Below are 20,205 nucleotides of genomic sequence, written 5' to 3' on the forward strand. Positions count from 1 at the left end.
TAGAAAGTCATCAGAGGGGGTTTTAAGCCGAGACATTCTTTTGTAGGAGACTGAAGCCCTGAATTAACTTTTTCCAGAGAGTGTCAGAAAAGTAGAAAAGCATGATACAGTAAGGCAGGCATATTCTTATTTTTTTGGGGGGGTGGGTACATGCTCAGGAAATACCAGGGGGAAAACCTGAGGCCTGATTCGCCTTGCCCATCAAGGCCTCGGCGGCAAGACCTTGTCACGCGTGGGATTCCTCATGCTGGCTCCTGGCAGCCTTCCAATGCAGGGGTCATGCATTTGATCTCTGGTTAGGGAATTAAGGTATCACATGCCTCAGGGCAACTATACTGGCACTTTCCAACTAAAGAAGCGTGTGCACTGCAATGAAGACCCAATACAGAAAAAAAAAAAAGTTCATGTTGGAGATTTCTTGGTGAATGATGTTTTTCAGTTGAGTAGACCAGTTAAAGTTGATAGAGATCAAATCTAGACATTAATTGAGAACAATCAATGTTACATCATGTGGGAGATAGCCAGCATACTCAAAAAAAAAAAAAAAAACCAAACATTGAAAGTCATTCCACCATCTCGATTCAATTAATCACTTTGATGTTTGGTTTCCACCTAAGTTAAGTGAGGAAAAAAAAAACCTTCTTGACCATTATTTCTGCATGCAATTCTCTACTGAAATGTAACTATTAATAAAATGCTCCTTTTTAAAAACAAATTGTGATGGGCAATGACATGTGGATACTGTACACTAGTGTGCAATGAAAGAGATCGTTGGGTAAGTGAAATGAACTACCACCAACCACACCAAAGTCCAGTCTTCATCCAGAGAAGGTGGTGGTGTGTATATGGTGGGACTGGAAGATAAGTCCTCTGTTATGCGCTCCTTCAGAAAACCAAACAGTTAATTCCAACGAGTACGTCTCCTTGTTAGGCCAACTTAAAGCAGCACTTGATGTAAAGTGTTGGAATTAGTCAACAGAAAATGAATTATCTTCCATCAGGATAATGTAAGACCACATGTTTCTTTGATGGCCAGGCAAAAACTGTTACAGCTTGGCTTGGAAGTTCTGACTCGTCTGCCATATTCAGCAGATGCTGGTTCTTCGGGTTTCTATTTATTTTGTTTTTTACAAAATTCTTTTAATGGAAAGAATATTAATTCCCAGGAAGACTGTAAAAGGTATCTGAAATAGTTTTTGCTCAAAAAGATATAAAGTTTTGGGAAGATGGAATTATGAAGTTTCCTGAAAAATGGCAGAAGATAGTGGAACAGAACTTTGAATATGTTCAACAAAGTTCTTGTTGAAAATGAAAAATGTGTCTTTTATTTTTACTTAAAGACCAAAAGAACTTTTTGGCCAACCCAATACTAAGGCTCTGTTGTCTTTGAATGTAAGATTTTGGCTTATGTTAAAACTATTGTCTGCTTGTCTTATTGGAGATAGTGGATCTGTGTATTTTTTTTTTTTAAGATTAGCCATGAATGTAGCATTTTGTCAAGATGGGTTTTTAAAATGCTAGTAATAAAAGTAAAGCTTGTGTTAAGAAAAACTGGCATGGCTTGTATTTCTAATTAGGGCTTTTTTCTTTCAGGAGGGCACCAAGGTAGTTCTGCCCATATTTTTGGGGAAAATTATTGGTTATGTTGAAAACTATGATCCTGCCAATTTTGCCGCTTTGCACGAAGCCTATGGCTACGCGGCAGGGCTGAGCGCCTGTGTGCTTGTGTGGGCTGTTCTGCACCACTTGTGCTTCTATCACATGCAGCGCGTGGGGATGAGGCTGAGAGTAGCCGTGTGCCACATGATCTACCGCAAGGTGAGTGCCACTTGGTACCACGGTGTGTACCTCCCCTAAGGGATCAGGAACATCTGGGGAAAATTCTCTGTAAATTACAAACTTTGTAACTGGGATCATTTACACCTTCCTAGAGAAGCTTGCTAGTTGCATCAGGCCAATTTTGTTGTTGTCATTTAAGCAAACTTTACCAGTAAATAATGAAAAGTTTTGTATTGAGATTGGGTCAGGGCTGCCTTTGATAACTTTAATCCATAGGTTGTTGCATAATATCCACTCAACTTGTAATTAAATCTAATTAAAAAATAAGTATAAAAAGTATCAAATTGGTTTTCAGTGTTTTCATACCTTAATCTTGTAGCTGCATTTGTGGCAATTTTGTTGTTCATTAAGACCATCTTTTATATCAAAGTTGTATTTAAAAGTGAACTTCCGTGATCAGATTTGTAAAGTTAAATCTAGGAGCACAGAATGTATTTGAGAAAGGGAATGATTATATGTTTAAATGACCCATCTAGTCATGTTGAATGTAATCCTGTGAACTAAAGAAAAATAAATGAAATCCGTGCTAAACAGACTCGCTCACTATATTCTGTAGCTATGATTGTTTATAATGGTATTAAAGAATAGAGGTGAATGTTGGGATGAAACTTGAAATCTTATGCTGTTTTTAGTAATTTTGGTGAGAATTTATTGCTATTCATTCAAGTTATTTTCTTAATTCAATATTTCCTTTTTTTTAATATGAATTTTAGCACTTAATAAAACCTGATTTGATGTGTTCAGTGATTTTGTATTGAGAAATGGCACAGAATTATTTCATAGTTTACCCTGATCTTAACTAGTTTAAAATAAATAAGGATTTTAGGTGATTTTACAAAGGAATTGCCACAGATACACCAGTGTTAAGAGCTGAAGAGCTCTTTATAAACTTGATCCTGCATATCACTTTGCCCTGGGCTGTTTGCTTTTTCCTAGAGAATTTTTTTTATTTAGCTGTATTTTATAGTTGAAATTTGCAGAGAGAGTAGATCTTAAGTGTTCTCACCACACACATATGAAAGGATAACCATGTGCAATGCTGGGTATGGTCACTTGTTTTCCTACTGTAACCATTTCCCAATGTTTATTTACATCAAAACATCATGTTGCCCACATTAAATATATTTAATTCTTATTACAAGTGAAGAAAATCCACATGAAAGCTAAAACCAGGCAATTTAAATGAAAGTTATTGCTTCTTTTACTATTTCTTACTTATCTAGAGCTCCTGTTTCTTGGGAATACTTTTCTGGGCAAAATGTAGAATGTCTTCCTTCATCTTTCCTTGAGTAGACTCTTGTTAAATCTCAAGACTGTGTGGACTCAGGGCCCTGGCATCTCACTGTCTGTGTTTGGCTTCAGCACATGAGCCTAGTTTCTCCTTGGGTGACATACCCTCTAGTTAAGGGTCTTTGTCAGTCATCGTCATTTTTGTTATTCTCTTGCACCTTCTACCATTTAGTAGATAAACACTCAGATTTCCCCACAAATTAGCTAGATGCTTATCTTTTCAGATCATGCTTAGTTCCCATAAGTATGCAGGAAATTTCACCAGAACTGCACTGTGAAAACCTTAAGTTAGATTTGAGATGATGGTTTAGTCAAATAAAGCTCGTGCTTTGCTGCACAGGTGAGCCACTGTCCACCTAGTTTTCTTCCTCTTCTTGCTAACACTTTGGAATCCTTTAGGAAATCTGATTTTGGAATCCTAAAGGAAATCTCGATCTGACCTTGTATGTTGCTCATGTGAATGTAAACATCTCCCAAAGTGTTCATGTACTGGCTTAATTAGCTTAAAATAATTGTTTCTTTACAAGTCAGAAACTGTGTACATAACCTGAAATTCCAGAAACATGGGAATTTCCTCATGCACAGCCTTGCATCTGGATTTCTAGTGAGGTGCAGAAATAAGACACTTCTTGCAGGTCACTGGTAGGCTGATTCCTTAGGGCAAACCTGGTGCTGCCAAGCGGCTCTGAAAGGCCCCTGTGAACGACTGTGTTTCATGCTCAGGCCCCGCCTCCTGACCCCTTGTCCTGGGGAGAAAGCAGGTCGGGTGTTGGAAATGGAATGGCTGCTAAGCTCAAAGTCATAGTTTGTAATTTGGAATATGTATCATATATAATGAAGAAGGAAATGGCAACCCACTCCAATATTCTTGCTTGGAGAATTCCATGGACAGAGGAGGCTGGAGAGCTACAGTCCATAGGGTCATAAAGAATCGAATGTGACTGAGTGACTAGTACGCACATCATATATAAGATTGTGTATAAAAGGCTTGTCATTTATTTACTTTTCTGCAGCTTTGGTAAAATTAGTTTTGGCTTTGGTTCGTTCATTTAAAAAAATTGTGGTAAAATATACACAACATAGAATTTACCATTTTAACTGTTTTTAAGTGCACCATTTAGTGAAATTAAGTATATTCACATTAAGCCATCACCGCTGTGCATCTCCAGAATTTTTGCTTCTTCCCAATCTGAGTCTCTGCCCCCATTAAACACTGACTCCTCAGTCCCCTCCTCTTAGTCATCACCCTTCTACTGCTTCTTTCTATGAATTTGAATCCTCTAGGTCCCTCATATAAGTATAATCACACAATGTTTGTCATTTTGTTTATGCCATGTAAGTACAATGTCTTCAAGGTTCATCAGTCTTGGAGCAGATGTCAGAATTTAAGTCCTTTCTAAGATTGAATCATATTCCTTAATATGTATATACAACATTGTGTATATCCATTCATCTGTTAGTGGACATTTGAGTTGTTTCTACCTTTTGATTTTTTTGCATAATGCTGCTATGAACACAATGCACAAATAATCAGTTTAAGTTTGTGTTTTTATATGAGTACATTCCTGGAAGTGAAATTCTATACTATATGTTAATTTCATGTTTGGTCTTTTGAGGAGCTGCCATACTCTCTTCCATTGTGGCTGTATCCCTTTATAGTCTTACTTGATCATTGATTTTTCTGTTTAACTTGAGGACTAAATGGAACATTTTTATGAACCGTGACATTTTGGTTGGATCCATGGCTCCAGTATGTGGTCTGTTGAAATAGCTCAAGGTGGTCTCTTCAGGTTCCTTAGACCTCTAGGGAATTTTTCAGAGCTTTTTATCAAATGAAAGAATTGTATAGCATAGGCTGTGCTTTGTGTAAAGTCAGCAGACTGGCATTAAGAACACATATTCCTCACAGGATTAGTGTTTTGAATATTGTACTGGTTAGTTTTAGAATGAGAAAACTAAGACCAAAGTGTTTAAATGATGTCACACCTAGAATTAATGACTTACTAGATTTATAGTCCAAGTCCCCTAATCTCTTTCCTTGAGGCGGCCTCTCCACTCTCATCTTGTTGTTGTTCAGTCACTCAGTCCTGTCCAGCTTTTTGTGACCCCATGGACTGCAGCACACCAACCTTCCCTGCCCTTAAATATCTTCTGGGGTTTGCTCAAACTCATGTCCATTGAGTCAGGGATGCCATTCACCATCTCATCCTCTGTTGCCCCCTCTTCTTCCTGCCCTCAATCTATCCCAGCATCAGGGTCTTTTCCAATTTGTCAACTCTTGGCATCGGTGTCCAAAGTTTTGGAGCTTTCAGTTTCAGTATCAGTCCTTCCAATGAATATTCATGGTTGATTTTCTTTAGGATTGAGTGGTTGGATCTCCTTACAGTCCAAGGGACTCTGAAGAGTCTTCTCCAGCACCACAATTCAAAAGCATCAATTCTCTGGTGCTCAGCCTTCTTTATGGTCCAGCTCTCACATCCAGTACATGACTACTGGAAAGACCATAGCTTTGACTAAATCGACCTTTGTCAGCATAGTGATGTCTCCGCTTTTTAATATGATGTCTTGATTTAGGCTCAAAATTGCTTTCAGTTCAGTTCAGTCGCTCAGTCTTGTCCAACTCTTTACCACCCCATGAATCGCAGCACGCCAGGCCTCCCTCCCTGTCCATCACCAACTCCCGGAGTTCACTCAGACGCACGTCCATTGAGTCAGTGATGCCATCCAGCCATCTCATCCTCTGTTGTCCCCTTCTCCTCCTGCCCCCAATCCCTCCCAGCATCAGAGTCTTTTCCAATGAGTCAACTCTTCGCATGAGGTGGCCAAAGTACTGGAGTTTCAGCTTTAGCATCATTCCTTCCAAAGAAATCTCGGGGCTGATCTCCTTCAGAATGGACTGGTTGGATCTCCTTGCAGTCCAAGAGACTCTCAAGAGTCTTCTCCAACACCACAGTTCAAAAGCATCAATTCTTTGGCGCTCAGCCTTCTTTGCAGTCCAACTCTCACATCCATACATGACCACTGGAAAAATCATAGCCTTGACCAGATGGACCTTAGTTGGCAAAGTAATGTCTCTGCTCTTGAATATGCTATCTAGGTTGGTCATAACTTTTCTTCCAAGGAGTAAGCGTCTTTTAATTTCATGGCTGCAGTCACCATCTGCAGTGATTTTGGAGCCCCCCAAAATAAAGTCTGACACTGTTTCTACTGTTTCCCCATCTATTTCCCATGAAGTGATGGGACCAGATGCCATGATCTTTGTTTTCTGAATGTTGAGCTTTAAGCCAAATTTTTCACTCTCCTCTTTCACTTTCATCAAGAGGCTTTTAGTTCCTCTTCACTTTCTGCCATAAGGGTGGTGTCCTCTGCATATCTGAGGTTATTGATATTTCTCCTGGCAGTCTTGATTCCAGCTTGTGTTTCTTCCAGTCCAACGTTAGTTGATCCCTAGGTCTAAATCTGTATCCCTTTATCCTTCAGGCAGGTCCAAGTTCATTGAGAAACAGGGTGGAGGGTTTTGCTTCTGTCTCCTGCTCCTACCTTTGTTGTCCTTGTGCACAGGGCTGCCACTACATTGAATTGCCTAAGGATGAACATAGGTCACTAGAGCCCTGCTTTCAGGCATCATCCTGCTCGTCCTGACACCACACAAGGCCCCAGGAAAATATACTCCATTTTTCTATGTTCTCAGACTGACTTGGTGTCACTGTAGAAATCCGATTCTCTGTATCTTTCTCTTATTTCAGTCACTTCACCTGAGTAGTCTGGCCATGGGGAAGACCACCACAGGCCAGATAGTCAACCTGATGTCCAACGATGTGTACAGGTTTGATCAGGTGAGCTGCCCCTGAGGGATCCTTTTACATTTCCCATCCTTCTGACTGGGTTTAACTTATTGGGATGCCAGTTGCCAGGGTTTGGTGTCAGCCAGGATTCTGTAGAGGACATAAGACAAGGGTTGTCTTTTTCCAACCCTCATTTCCTCTGTGTGCAGCTTAGATGTGATAATATGTGTTGTCCTGTAGATGAGGGTTTTGTTTTCCTGACATTGTCTGCAATATACTTCAGTAATAGGCAGGCAGCAGTGTTCTTGCCCAGCTTGGTTAGTGTTCCTGGGGTCCTCCTGGAGTGGCCCTTCTTGGCACGTGGTGGGAGTGTTGCAGGAATGTCTTCCTCCTCCTCTGGATGATGAAGGCCTGGTGGGCAGGGATTGTTTTTTCTGTGTGCCCTGTTCAGTGCCTGCTGCATAGGGAGCCTTTGAGGAATAATGCCAAGTGGGTGGTCTCCAGCTACGCACAACCTCCTCTCTGCTGTCCCATCATACCCATTTCACTCTTACTTTATGAATAGATCAAATAGTTCACATTACCCAGAGTGTTGTAGCTGTTGGCCAGATCTGTATAGACCACTTCTCTTTCCTGGATGGTCTCTGCCTTTAAGTTTGGGGCTTCTCTTGTGGCTCAGGTGGTAAAAAGTCCATCTGCAATGCAGGAGGCCTGGTTTCTATCTCTGGGTCAGGAAGATTCCCTGGTGAAGGAAATGGCAACCCACTCCAGCATTCTTGCCTGGGAAAATCCCATGGACAGAGAAGCTTGGTGGGCTACAATCCATGGAGTCACAAAGAATCAGGCATGACTAAGCAACTAACACTTTCACTTCTCCTATAATTATTTATTCATTAAACATGATGTAAGGCCTCTACTTAATTTAAAGGTGAATAAGCCTTAATTTCTGCCCTGGAAAGGCCACAGCCTGTCTGGAAGGTAAATACATAAGTAATTATTGGAGAGAGTGGTAGGTACCATAATATAGGTTCTTCTGGGGAGATGGGGGCTGAATTTGGGACAGAGAGAGTTTAGGGAAGCCCTGAGCTCGTCTGTGTTGTGGACAAAATCAACATCTTCCTTCAGTGCTGCTGGTTGGGTTCTCCCTGGCACGTCCCTGAGGCTGGCCCTATACTGCCCCAGAACAGCATCATCTGGGGTGGACACTTGGATTTCTGCTTCATCAGTTTTACAACTCACTGAGATAATTTCTGTTTAGGTTTTTGTCTGTTCCTTCAGAACAGATTGTTCTACACTCTGTCCTTACTTATTTTGATTTTATACAGTCCTAAGAAGGCTTTGTCTTTCTCTTTTAAGGTTACCATGTCCTTGCACTATCTGTGGGTGGGGCCACTGCAGGCTATCGCAGTGACTGCCCTGCTCTGGATGGAGATAGGAATATCTTGTCTTGCTGGGATGGCGGTTCTCATTATTCTTCTGCTTTTGCAAAGCTGTGTTGGAAATTCGTTTTCATCACTGAGGTAAGAGAAACACTGGTTTATAAACTGGGTGATATGTGCTTGGTAGCATTCACCATGTGCTCAATGCTTCTGTTCAAAAACAAAACCGATGCCTTCTCTAGTCTCTTCTTTACATGGCTTGTAGGCCCTTGAGACTTAGCCAGTGGAGGCTCCAGCCCTAAGCCGAAGGCTTTTCTTGAAGAGGGAAAGGTGACTACACTTGCTGGCTCCCTCCAGCACCATACCTGAATAAGTGCAGTGTCCTTGAGCAGAAGTTACCTATATTGAAGTTATTTAAGTATTATGAAATAGTAATAATCCTATATGCTCAAGTTTAGCTGCATGTGTTTTTGTTATGCAATTTTCAGGTATCTATGTTCATGTCTTTGTTTTAATTCAGTGTTTCCATTAACTTATATGTGCCTCAAAGACAAAGTCAATCTCAATTAACTTTGCCTTTATACAGCCACACAGTCCCAGCAGCATATGTGATACAACAGTGGCTGGTGATGAAGGGCCTAATGGTGATGAGGTAGACCTGAAGCAGGTCCCAGAGGGTTGGAGGTGGGTCATTGTCCTGGTGTCAGGTGATGGAGGTATTGTGCTGTTTGAAGATTTTTTTTTTTTCTTTGAGTTTTTTTCTTCTTCTTTTTTTGGTGACTTTAAATGTGATATTTTTATCTATTTGAAATTTCCTTTGCTGTCACTGTAGAGAGATGTTCCTTACCCTTCGAGGCCCTGTTCCAGTGCTTCCAGGTCTCTGAAGCTCTTCTTGTTTCCCTTTCCCAGTGGAATTAACTGCCCTATCTTTTCTACTCCCCAGCACTTCACTCCTATTTTATCACAACACAGACACTGTCTTCCCATCAGATTCAGTGTCTTTTTGCCTTCCCTGCCCAACTGTGACCTCCTTGGGAGGAGAATTTGTACCTGACTCACTTCAGGTCTTCCTCAGCCAATACTATGAGTTCTCCAAGTTACTCCTTGAATTGGGCTGAATGGTTGACTTCCTAGAAGTCTTTTTCTCCATTTGCACTTTGAGAAGGACCTGCCTATAATATCAGCACAGAAGAGCTGTAGGGAATCATGGATCCCTGGTCCCTCCCTGTGCTCCCTGCTGCTGCTATGGAAAGTTGGGCTGTGGTCACTAAGGTTCATCTCTCACGTCTGTCCCCTCAGGAGTAAGACTGCAGCTCTCACGGATGACAGGATCAGGACCATGAGTGAAGTTATAACTGGCATCAAAACAATAAAAATGAATGCTTGGGAAAAGTCACTTATAGACCTTATTACCAGACTGAGAAGGTAAGTTTTTTTTATGTATCACACCATCTTTTTGTACTTTCCCCCCTGATTTTACTGAATGAAATTAGAAGTCTTACCACTTTTCACATCAAGATGAGCTTAAATACTATGAATCCACACCTCACATGTGGCAGGCGGATTAAGTGGAAGAGGGGAGATGTCATTTTAACCTGCTGTTCCATTTACAATCTTCTCAAAGGCAAAATTATATATGCTTCTGAAGTCAGTCAATAAACACATGAAAAATATGTTCAACATCACTCTTTATTAGAGAAATGCAAATCAAAACGACAGTGAAGTATCACCTCACTCTGGTAGGAATGGTCATCAAGAAAACATCTACAAACAATACCTTTTTGCTCTGTGGTGAGAGTGCAAATTGGCACAGCTATTATGGAAAACAGTATGGAAATTCCTTAGAAAACTAGGAATAAGTCTACATATGACCCAGCCATCCCACTACTGGGCATATGCCCTGAGAAAACCAGAATTCAAAAAGACACATGTACCTCAATGCTCACTGCAGCACTACTTACAATAGCCAGGACATGTACTTCCAGAGGGGCCATGGTGCCTGCCTCTGTCTGATGTCTTGGTGTCTCACAATTTTGGGGTGTCTTATTATTTTCCCCCACAAGTTCGTGAGCTCCTGGAGTAGAGGGGCTGTGTCTTTCTGTCATCAGCGGGGAGCCCTGCCCAAGATTTGTGGTTATGAATGCTTGTTGAATGAATGTTCAAACCCATCTGATTGACCCATTGTATTTAAAAGGGTGACATGAAACCTCTGCTTAGTTGGAAGAGTGAAGTGGTATTGAAGTGTGTGGTCCTGGTGTCTGGACGGAGCCCTGGAGGTGCACTGCATAGTCCCTCCATGTGAAGACTTAGATGTCGATGCTTCTTTTAAAACCTATTTCATGCTCTGTTTTCCAGGAAGGAAATTTCCAAGATTCTGAAAAGTTCCTACCTTAGGGGCATGAATTTGGCATCATTTTTTGCCATCAGCAAAATTATGATTTTTGTCACCTTCATCACCAATGAGCTCCTTGACATGCGGATCACAGCCAGCCAAGTGTTTGTGGTGGTGACGCTGATTGAGGCTCTGCGGTTCTCGAGCACCCTCTACTTTCCCATGGCTGTTGAGAAGGTGTCAGAGGCCGTCGTCAGCATCCGAAGAATCAAGGTTTGAGGACAAATAATTTTTTTCAGTTGTAGGTGGGTTTTGTAAAATGCCTCCTTTTATTTGGTGTCACTGTGTGCCAGTTAGGTGAGATTTAACTCTCCCAGTGCCAAAGCTGGCAGTCTTCCTAGAATGTTGTAGGTACTGTCTTCTTCTGTTAGGTATAGTGTGTTACAGATATCCTAAGACTGGTTCTCATGTAGGGCCAGTAGTATATATAGATAGCAGTAGCACAGGGCTCGAGTGTAGTGATTCCTGCAGAGTGACTAAAGTGTCTAAAAGCAGGAGCCAACAGATTGCATCTCCCGTGCTGACTCCAGTGACTAGGCAGTCCTGCACAGTCCTGGGCTACAGGATTCCTCTCTGGCCCAGGAGGGGAGGAACTTGGTGAGAGCTCCCTGCTGCTTGGACAGGAAGAGTGGCCTCAGATTCACTTAATTCCCTGTGTTCAAAACTGAGTTCTTTCCTCCACAGATGTTTTGCTTGTTGATATCTGAGCCACCTTTTGTGTCTGCCTTTTCATCCCTGTCCCCTCTTTATTTACTGCTTCATCCTCTCTCTCTAGCTGCCCTCTTCTTTTCAAATTTGTAATTCCCACCATTATGTTAACCAAGAACTTCCACATGAACAAGATGGATTTAGAAAGGCATAGGAACCAGAGATCAAATTGCCAACATCTACTGGATCATAGAATAAGCAAGATAATTCCAGAAAAACATCTACTTCTCCTTCATTGAATACACTGAAGTCTTTGACTGTATGAATCACAACAAACTGTGGAAAATTCTGAAAGAGATGGTAATACCAGACCATCTGACCTGTCTCCTGAGAAAACTGTATTCAGGTCAAGAAGCATCAGTTAGAACTGTTGTTGGAACAATGACATGGAACAAAGACTGGCTTCAAATTGGGAAAGGAGTATGTTAAAGCAGATTCACGTTGATGTATTGCAAAACCAATACAGTAGTGTAAAGTAAAATAAAATAATAAATAAATTTAATTTTTAAAAAAGTTGTATATTATTACCTTCCCTCAAGGCTCAGTCAATAAAGAATCTGCCTGCAATGCAGGAAACCAGGGTGTGATCTCTGTGTTGGGAAGATCCCCTGAAAAAGGGCATGACAACCCACTCCAGTGTTCTTGCCTGGAGAATTGTCATGGATAGAGGATCCTGGAGGGCTACAATCCATGGGGTCCCTAAGAGTTGGACACGACAGAAGCAACTAAGCATAGCACAGCACATCAAGGCTGTTTATTGTCACCTTGCTTATTTAACTTATATTCAGAGTATATCATGTGAAATGCCAGGCTGAATGACACACAAGCTGGAATCAAGATTGCCAGGAGAAATATCAATAGCCTCAGATATGCAGATGACACCACTTTCATGGCTGAAAGTGAAGACAAACTAAAAACCTCTTGATGAAAGTGAAAGAGGAGAGTAAAAATGTTGGCTTAAAGCTCAACATTCAGAAAACTAAAATCATGGCATCTGGTCCCAGCACTTCATTGCAATATATGGGAAAACAATGGAAGCAGTGACAGATTTTATTTCCTTGGGCTCCAAAATCACTGCAGATGGTGACTGCAGCCATGAAATTAAAAGATGCTTCTTGGAAGAAAAGCTGTGACAAACCTAGACAGCATATTAAAAAGCAGAGATATTACTTTGCCAACAAAAGTCCATATAGTCAAAGCTATAATTTTTCCAGTAGTAATGGACAGATGTGAGAATTGGACCATAAAGAAGACTGAGCACCAAATAATTGGTGCTTTGGAATTGTGGTACTGTAGCAGACTCTTGAAAGTCCCTTGGGCTGCAAAGATTTCAAACCAGTCAATCCTAAAGGAAATCAACCCTGAGTACTCAGTGGAAGGACTGATGCTGAAGCTGAACCTCTAATACTTGGCCACCTAATGCCAAGAGCTGACTCATTGGAAAAGACTCTGATGCTTTTTGAAGATTGAAGGCAGGAGAAGGCAGCAACAGAGGGTGAGATGGTTAGATAGCATCACTGACTCAATCAGCATGAATTTGAGCAAACTCTTGGAGATAGTGAAGGACAGGGGAGCCTGGCATGCTGCAGTCCACGGGGCTGCAAAGAGTTAGACACTACTTGGTGACTGAACCACAACAAATGCACTATATTATATGATTTTATTGATATATACCATGAGCTGTAATAACAGTAAATATTATTCCATATGCTATTTAATATGTTCTGATGTGAACTAATACTTTAAGTACAGTTGGTAAAACATTATTTAGACTGTACAAAGGTTTTTATTGCAAATCCCATGAAAGCAGTTGTTTTTGTTTGGGCTTTCTTCTGCAGTTTAACAATCTGGTTTTTGTTTTTTCTTTTCTGTAGAATTTTCTATTACTTGATGAGATACCAGAGCTCCACCCTCAGCGGCCATCGGATGGTGAAAGGATAGTGGACATGCAAGATTTCACTGCTTTTTGGGATGAGGTAACTAGTCCTCCATTCCAGGATCCTGACTTCTAACAGACAACTGTGATGTGGATTTACTGGAGAATTTTTAGATTTTATGCGTGGTGTAAAATCTGACTTGCTCATTTACTGAGAGTATGTTATAAAAATTCTCAAAATTGGGACTAAAGTTGTATCTAATGGAGATTAAGTATAAAATCAACCTAAGACCTTTGACTTATTGCTCTCTATCTCATTTTCTTTTTTTTTTTTTTGAGTGAGAATGACTTTATTTATTTATTTTTTTGAAGTTCAACTTATTGATTTTTATTTATTTATTTTTATTTATTTATTTTTTAAATTTTAAAATCTTTAATTCTTACATGCGTTCCCAAACATGAACCCCCTCCCACCTCCCTCCCCACAACATCTCTCTGGGTCATCCCCATGCACCAGCCCCAAGCATGCTGCACCCTGCGTCAGACATAGACTGGTGATTCAGTTCTTACATGATAGTATACATGTTAGAATGCCATTCTCCCAAATCATTCCACCCTCTCCCTCTCCCTCTGAGTCCAAAAGTCCGTTATACACATCTGTGTTCTTTTTCCTGTCTTGCATACAGGGTCGTCATTGCCATCTTCCTAAATTCCATATATATGTGTTAGTATACTGTATTGGTGTTTTTCTTTCTGGCTTACTTCACTCTGTATAATCGGCTCCAGTTTCATCCATCTCATCAGAACTGATTCAAATGAATTCTTTTTAACGGCTGAGTAATACTCCATTGTGTATATGTACCACAGCTTTCTTATCCATTCATCTGCTGATGGACATCTAGGTTGTTTCCATGTCCTGGCTATTATAAACAGTGCTGCGATGAACATTGGGGTACATGTGTCTCTTTCAATTCTGGTTTCCTTGGTGTGTATGCCCAGCAGTGGGATTGCTGGGTCATAAGGTAGTTCTATTTGCAATTTTTTAAGGAATCTCCACACTGTTCTCCATAGTGGCTGTACTAGTTTGCATTCCCACCAACAGTGTAGGAGGGTTCCCTTTTCTCCACACCCTCTCCAGCATTTATCGCTTGCAGATTTTTGGATCGCAGCCATTCTGACTGGTGTGAAGTGGTACCTCATTGTGGTTTTGATTTGCATTTCTCTAATAATGAGTGATGTTGAGCATCTTTTCATGTGTTTGTTAGCCATCCGTATGTCTTCTTTGGAGAAATGTCTATTTAGTTCTTTGGCCCATTTTTTGATTGGGTCGTTTATTTTTCTGGAATTGAGCTGCATAAGTTGCTTGTATATTTTTGAGATTAGTTGTTTGTCAGTTGCTTCATTTGCTATTATTTTCTCCCATTCAGAAGGCTGTCTTTTCACCTTGCTTATATTTTCCTTTGTTGTGCAGAAGCTTTTAATTTTAATTACATCCCATTTGTTAATTTTTGCTTTTATTTCCAGTATTCTGGGAGGTGGATCATAGAAGATCCTGCTGTGATTTATGTCTGAGAGTGTTTTGCCTATGTTCTCCTCTAGGAGTTTTATAGTTTCTGATCTTACATTTAGATCTTTAATCCATTTTGAGTTTATTTTTGTGTGCGGTGTTAGAAAATGATCTAGTTTCATTCTTTTACAAGTGGTTGACCAGATTTCCCAGCACCACTTGTTAAAGAGATTGTCTTTCCTCCATTGTATATTCTTGCCTCCTTTGTCAAAGATAAGGTGTCCATATGTGTGTGGATTTATCTCTGGGCTTTCTATTTTGTTCCATTGATCTATATGTCTGTCTTTGTGCCAGTACCATACTGTCTTGATGACTGTGGCTTTGTAGTAGAGCCTGAAGTCAGGCAAGTTGATTCCTCCAGTTCCATTCTTCTTTCTCAAGATTGCTTTGGCTATTCGAGGTTTTTTGTATTTCCATACAAATCTTGAAATTATTTGTCCTAGTTCTGTGAAAAATGTGGCTGGTAGCTTGATAGGGATTGCATTGAATTTGTAAATTGCTTTGGGTAGTATACTCATTTTCACTATATTGATTCTTCCAATCCATGAACATGGTATATTTCTCCATCTATTAGTGTCCTCTTTGATTTCTTTCATCAGTGTTTTATAGTTTTCTATATACAGGTCTTTAGTTTCTTTAGGTAGATATATTCCTAAGTATTTTATTCTTTTCGTTGCAATGGTGAATGGAATTGTTCCTTAATTTCTTTTTCTACTTTCTCATTATTTGTGTATAGGAATGCAAGGGATTTCTGTGTGTTGATTTTATATCCTGCAACTTTACTATATTCATTGATTAGCTCTAGTAATTTTCTGGTGGAGTCTTTAGGGTTTTCCATGTAGAGGATCATGTCATCTGCAAACAGTGAGAGTTTTACTTCTTCTTTTCCAATTTGGATTCCTTTTATTTCTTTTTCTTCTCTGAATGCTGTGGCCAAAACTTCCAGAACTATGTTGAATAGTAGCGGTGAAAGTGGACACCCTTGTCTTGTTCCTGACTTTAGGGGAAATGCCTTCAATTTTTCACCATTGAGGATAATGTTTGCTGTGGGTTTGTCATATATAGCTTTTATTATGTTGAGGTATGTTCCTTCTATTCCTGTTTTCTGGAGAGTTTTTATCATAAATGGATGTTGAATTTTGTCAAAGGCCTTCTCTGCATCTATTGAGATAGTCATATGGTTTTTATTTTTCAATTTGTTAATGCGGTGAATACATTGATTGATTTGCGGATATTGAAGAATCCTTGCATCCCTGGGATAAAGCCCACTTGGTCATGGTGTATGATCTTTTTAATGTGTTGTTGGATTCTGATTGCTAGAATTTTGTTAAGGATTTTTGCATCTATGTTCATCAGTGATATTGGCCTGTAGTTTTCTTTTTTTGTGACATCTTTGTCAGGTTTTGGTATTAGGGTGATGGTGGCCTCATAGGATGAGTTTGGAAGTTTACCTTCCTCTGCAATTTTCTGGAAGAGTTTGAGGAGGATAGGTGTTCGCTCTTCTCGAAATTTTTGGTAGAATTCAGCTGTGAAGCCGTCTGGACCTGGGCTTTTGTTTGCTGGAAGATTTCTGATTACAGTATCAATTTCCGTGCTTGTGATGGATCTGTTAAGATTTTCTATTTCTTCCTGGTTCAGTTTTGGAAAGTTGTACTTTTCTAATAATTTGTCCATTTCTTCCACATTGTCCATTTTATTGGCATACAACTGCTGCTAGTAGTCTCTTATGATCCTTTGTATTTCTGTGTTGTCTGTTGTGATCTCTCCATTTTCATTTCTAATTTTATTGATTTGATTTTTCTCTCTTTGCTTCTTGATGAGTCTGGCTAATGGTTTGTCAATTTTATTTATCCTTTCAAAGAACCAGCTTTTGGCTTTGTTGATTTTTTCTATGGTCTCTTTTGTTTCTTTTGCATTTATTTCTGCCCTAATTTTTAAGATTTCTTTCCTTCTACTAACTCTGGGGTTCTCCAATTCTTCCTTTTCTAGTTGCTTTAGTTGTAGAGTTAGGTTTTTATTTGACTTTTTTCTTGTTTCTTGAGGTATGCCTGTATTGCTATGAACTTTCCTCTTAGCACCGCTTTTATAGTGTCCCACAGGTTTTGGGTTGTTGTGTTCTCATTTTCATTAGTTTCTATGCATATTTTGATTTCTTTTTTGATTTCTTCTGTGATTTGTTGGTTATTCAGAAGTGTGTTGTTCATCCTCCATATGTTGGAATTTTTAATAGTTTTTCTCCTGTAATTGAGATCTAATCTTAATGCATTATGGTCAGAAAAGATGCTTGGAATGATTTCGATTTTTTAAAATTTATCAAGTTTAGATTTATGGCCCAGGATGTGATCTATCCTGGAGAAGGTTCCATGAGCACTTGAGAAAAAGGTGAAGTTCATTGTGTTGGGGTGAAATGTCCTATAGATATCAATTAGGTCTAACTGATCTAATGTATCATTTAAAGTTTGCGTTTCTTTGTTAATTTTCTATTTAGTTGATCTGTCCATAGGTGTGAGTGGGGTATTAAAGTCTCCCACTATTATTGTGTTATTGTTGATTTCCCCTTTCATACTTGTTAGCATTTGTCTTACATATTGCGGTGCTCCTATATTGGGTGCATATATATTTATAATTGTTATATCTTCTTCTTGGATTGATCCTTTGATCATTATGTAGTGGCCTTCTTTGTCTCTTTTCACAGCCTTTGTTTTAAAGTCTATTTTATCGGATATGAGTATTGCCACTCCTGCTTTCTTTTGGTCTCTATTTGCGTGGTATATCTTTTTCCAGCCCGTCACTTTCAGTCTGTATGTGTCCCTTGTTTTGAGGTGGGTCTCTTGCAAGCAGCATATAGAGGGGACTTGTTTTGTATTCATTTGGCCAGTCTTTGCCTTTTGGTTGGGACGTTCAACCCATTTACGTTTAAGGTAATTATTGATAAGTATGATCCCATTGCCATTTACTTTATTGTTTTGGGTTCGGGTTTATACACCCTTTCGTGTTTCCTGTCTAGAGAATATCCTTTAGAATTTGTTGGAGAGCTGGTTTGGTGGTGCTGAATTCTCTCAGCTTTTGCTTGTCTGTAAAGCTTTTGATTTCTCCTTCGTATTTGAATGAGATCCTTGCTGGGTACAGTAATCTGGGCTGTAGGTTATTGTCTTTCATCACTTTAAGTATGTCTTGCCATTCCCTCCTGGCCTGAAGAGTTTCTATTGAAAGATCAGCTGTTATCCTTATGGGAATCCCCTTGTGTGTTATTTGTTGTTTTTCCCTTGCTGCTTTTAATATTTGTTCTTTGTGTTTGATCTTTGTGAATTTGATCAATATGTGTCTTGGGGTGTTTCGCCTTGGGTTTATCCTATTTGGAACTCTCTGTGTTTCTTGGACTTGGGTGATTATTTCCTTCCCCATTTTATGGAAGTTTTCAACTATTATCTCCTCAAGGATTTTCTCATGATCTTTCTTTCTGTCTTCTTCTTCTGGGACTCCTATAATTCGAATGTTGGAGTGTTTCATATTGTCCTGGAGGTCTCTGAGATTGTCCTCATTTCTTTTAATTCGTTTTTCTTGTTTCCTCTCTGATTCATTTATTTCTACCATTCTATCTTCTATTTCACTAATCCTATCTTCTGCCTCCGTTATTCTACTATTTGTTGCCTCCAGAGTGTTTCTGATCTCATTTATTGCATTATTCATTATATTTGGACCCTTTTTTATTTCTTCTAGGTCCTTGTTAAACCTTTCTTGCATCTTCTCAATCCTTGTCTCTAGGCTATTTATCTGTGATTCCATTTTGATTTCAAGATTTTGGATCATTTTCACTATCAATATTCGGAATTCCTTCTCCGGTAGATTCCCTACTTCTTCCTCTTTTGTTTGGTTTGGTGGGCAACTCTCCTGTTCCTTTACCTGCTGAGTATTCCTCTGTCTCTTCATCTTGGTTATATTGCTGCATTTGGGGTGGCCTTTTTGTATTCTGGAAATTTGTGGAGTTCTCTTTATTATGGAGCTTCCTCACTTTGGGTGGGGTTCTATGAGTGGCTTGTCAAGGTTTCCTGGTTAGGGAGGCTTGTGTTGGAGTTTTGGTGGCTGGAGCTGGGTTTCTACTCTCTGGAGTGCAGTGGAGTGACCCATAATGGGTTATGAGACATCAAAGGTTTTGGGATAATTTTGAGCTGCCTGTATATTGAAGCTCAGGGGAGTGTTCCTGTGTTGCTGGAGAATTTGCGTGGTATGTCTTGTTTTGGAACTTGTTGGCCCTTGGGTGGAGCTTGGTTTCGGTGTAGGTATGAAGGCATTTGATGAGCTCCTATTGCTTAATGTTCCCTGAATTCAAGAGTTCTCTAATGTTTTCAGGCTTTGGATTTAAGCCTCCTGCTTCTGGTTTTCAGTTTTATTTTTACAGTAGCCTCTAGACTTCTCCATCTATACAGCACCGATGATAAAACATCTAGGTTAAAGATGAAAAGTTTCTCCACATTGAGGGACACTCAGAGAGGTTCACTGAGTTACAAGGAGAAGAGAAGATGGAGGGGGTAGTTAGAGGTAACTGGAATGAGATGCGGTGAGATCAAAAGAGGAGAGAGCAAGCTAGCCAGTAGTCACTTCCTTATGTGCGCTCTATAGTCTGGACCGCTCAGAGGTATTTACGGAGTTATACGGGGAAGAGGAGAGGGAGGAAGTAGACAGAGGTGACCAGGAGGATAAGAGAGAGGAATGAGTAGGAGAGAGACAAATCCTGCCAGTAACCAGTTCCTTAGGTGTTCTCCACCGTCTGGAACACACAGAGATTCACAGAGTTGGATAGAGAAGAGATGGGGGAGAAAAGAGACAGAGGCCACCTGGTGGAGAAAAAGGAGAGTCCAGAGGAGGAGAGAGTGGTCAAGCCAGTAATCTCGCTCTCAGGTAAACTTGGGTAGTGAAGTTTGGGTTTTTAAACGTACAAAATTGACAACAAAAACCTAAGAACAAAGATTAAAAATCTAGAGTAGAGGTTGGATTTTCAAAGATACAATATTAAAGAAAAGCAGAAGGAAAAAGGAAGAAAGAAAGAAAAAAGAATTATTAAAAAACAAACAAAACAAATAAACAAAGAAAACCAACAACCATCCAAAGACTATATATGGTGTTTACCTTAAAAAAAAAAAAAAGTCTTTTTTTAAAAATAATAGTAATAATAGGTTATAGAAATAAAAATTAGAGGAGAAATAGAAGACTTAACAATTTTAAAAAAGTTAGAAAAAAAAAAGAAAAAAGAAAAAAAACACCAAAAAACAAAAAAGCAAAAAAAAAAAAAAAAAAAAAAAGGAATGATTTTAAAAATAGTGAAAATATTTCTAGCCCTTCTCTGGTGTTATGGGCCGTGTGGGATCACT

At 39.6% G+C, this 20,205-nt stretch overlaps 1 protein-coding gene across 2 annotated transcripts in view; it reads left to right on the forward strand.

Moving 5' to 3' along the window:
• The window catches only part of LOC106991387 (ATP-binding cassette sub-family C member 4-like), a 589,015-nt gene that overhangs the window by 18,944 nt on the left and 549,866 nt on the right, over positions 1–20,205 (forward strand). For both annotated transcript variants that reach the window (XM_060394634.1, XM_060394633.1), the window contains exons 4-9: positions 1,594–1,818; positions 6,876–6,965; positions 8,271–8,434; positions 9,593–9,718; positions 10,649–10,898; positions 13,268–13,369. In XM_060394634.1, the coding sequence (XP_060250617.1) occupies positions 1,594–1,818; positions 6,876–6,965; positions 8,271–8,434; positions 9,593–9,718; positions 10,649–10,898; positions 13,268–13,369 (957 nt within the window). The remainder of the gene's footprint in view (positions 1–1,593; positions 1,819–6,875; positions 6,966–8,270; positions 8,435–9,592; positions 9,719–10,648; positions 10,899–13,267; positions 13,370–20,205) is intronic.

The sequence above is a fragment of the Ovis aries genome, chromosome 10 (assembly GCF_016772045.2).
Source record: "Ovis aries strain OAR_USU_Benz2616 breed Rambouillet chromosome 10, ARS-UI_Ramb_v3.0, whole genome shotgun sequence".
Taxonomy (NCBI): domain Eukaryota; kingdom Metazoa; phylum Chordata; class Mammalia; order Artiodactyla; family Bovidae; genus Ovis; species Ovis aries.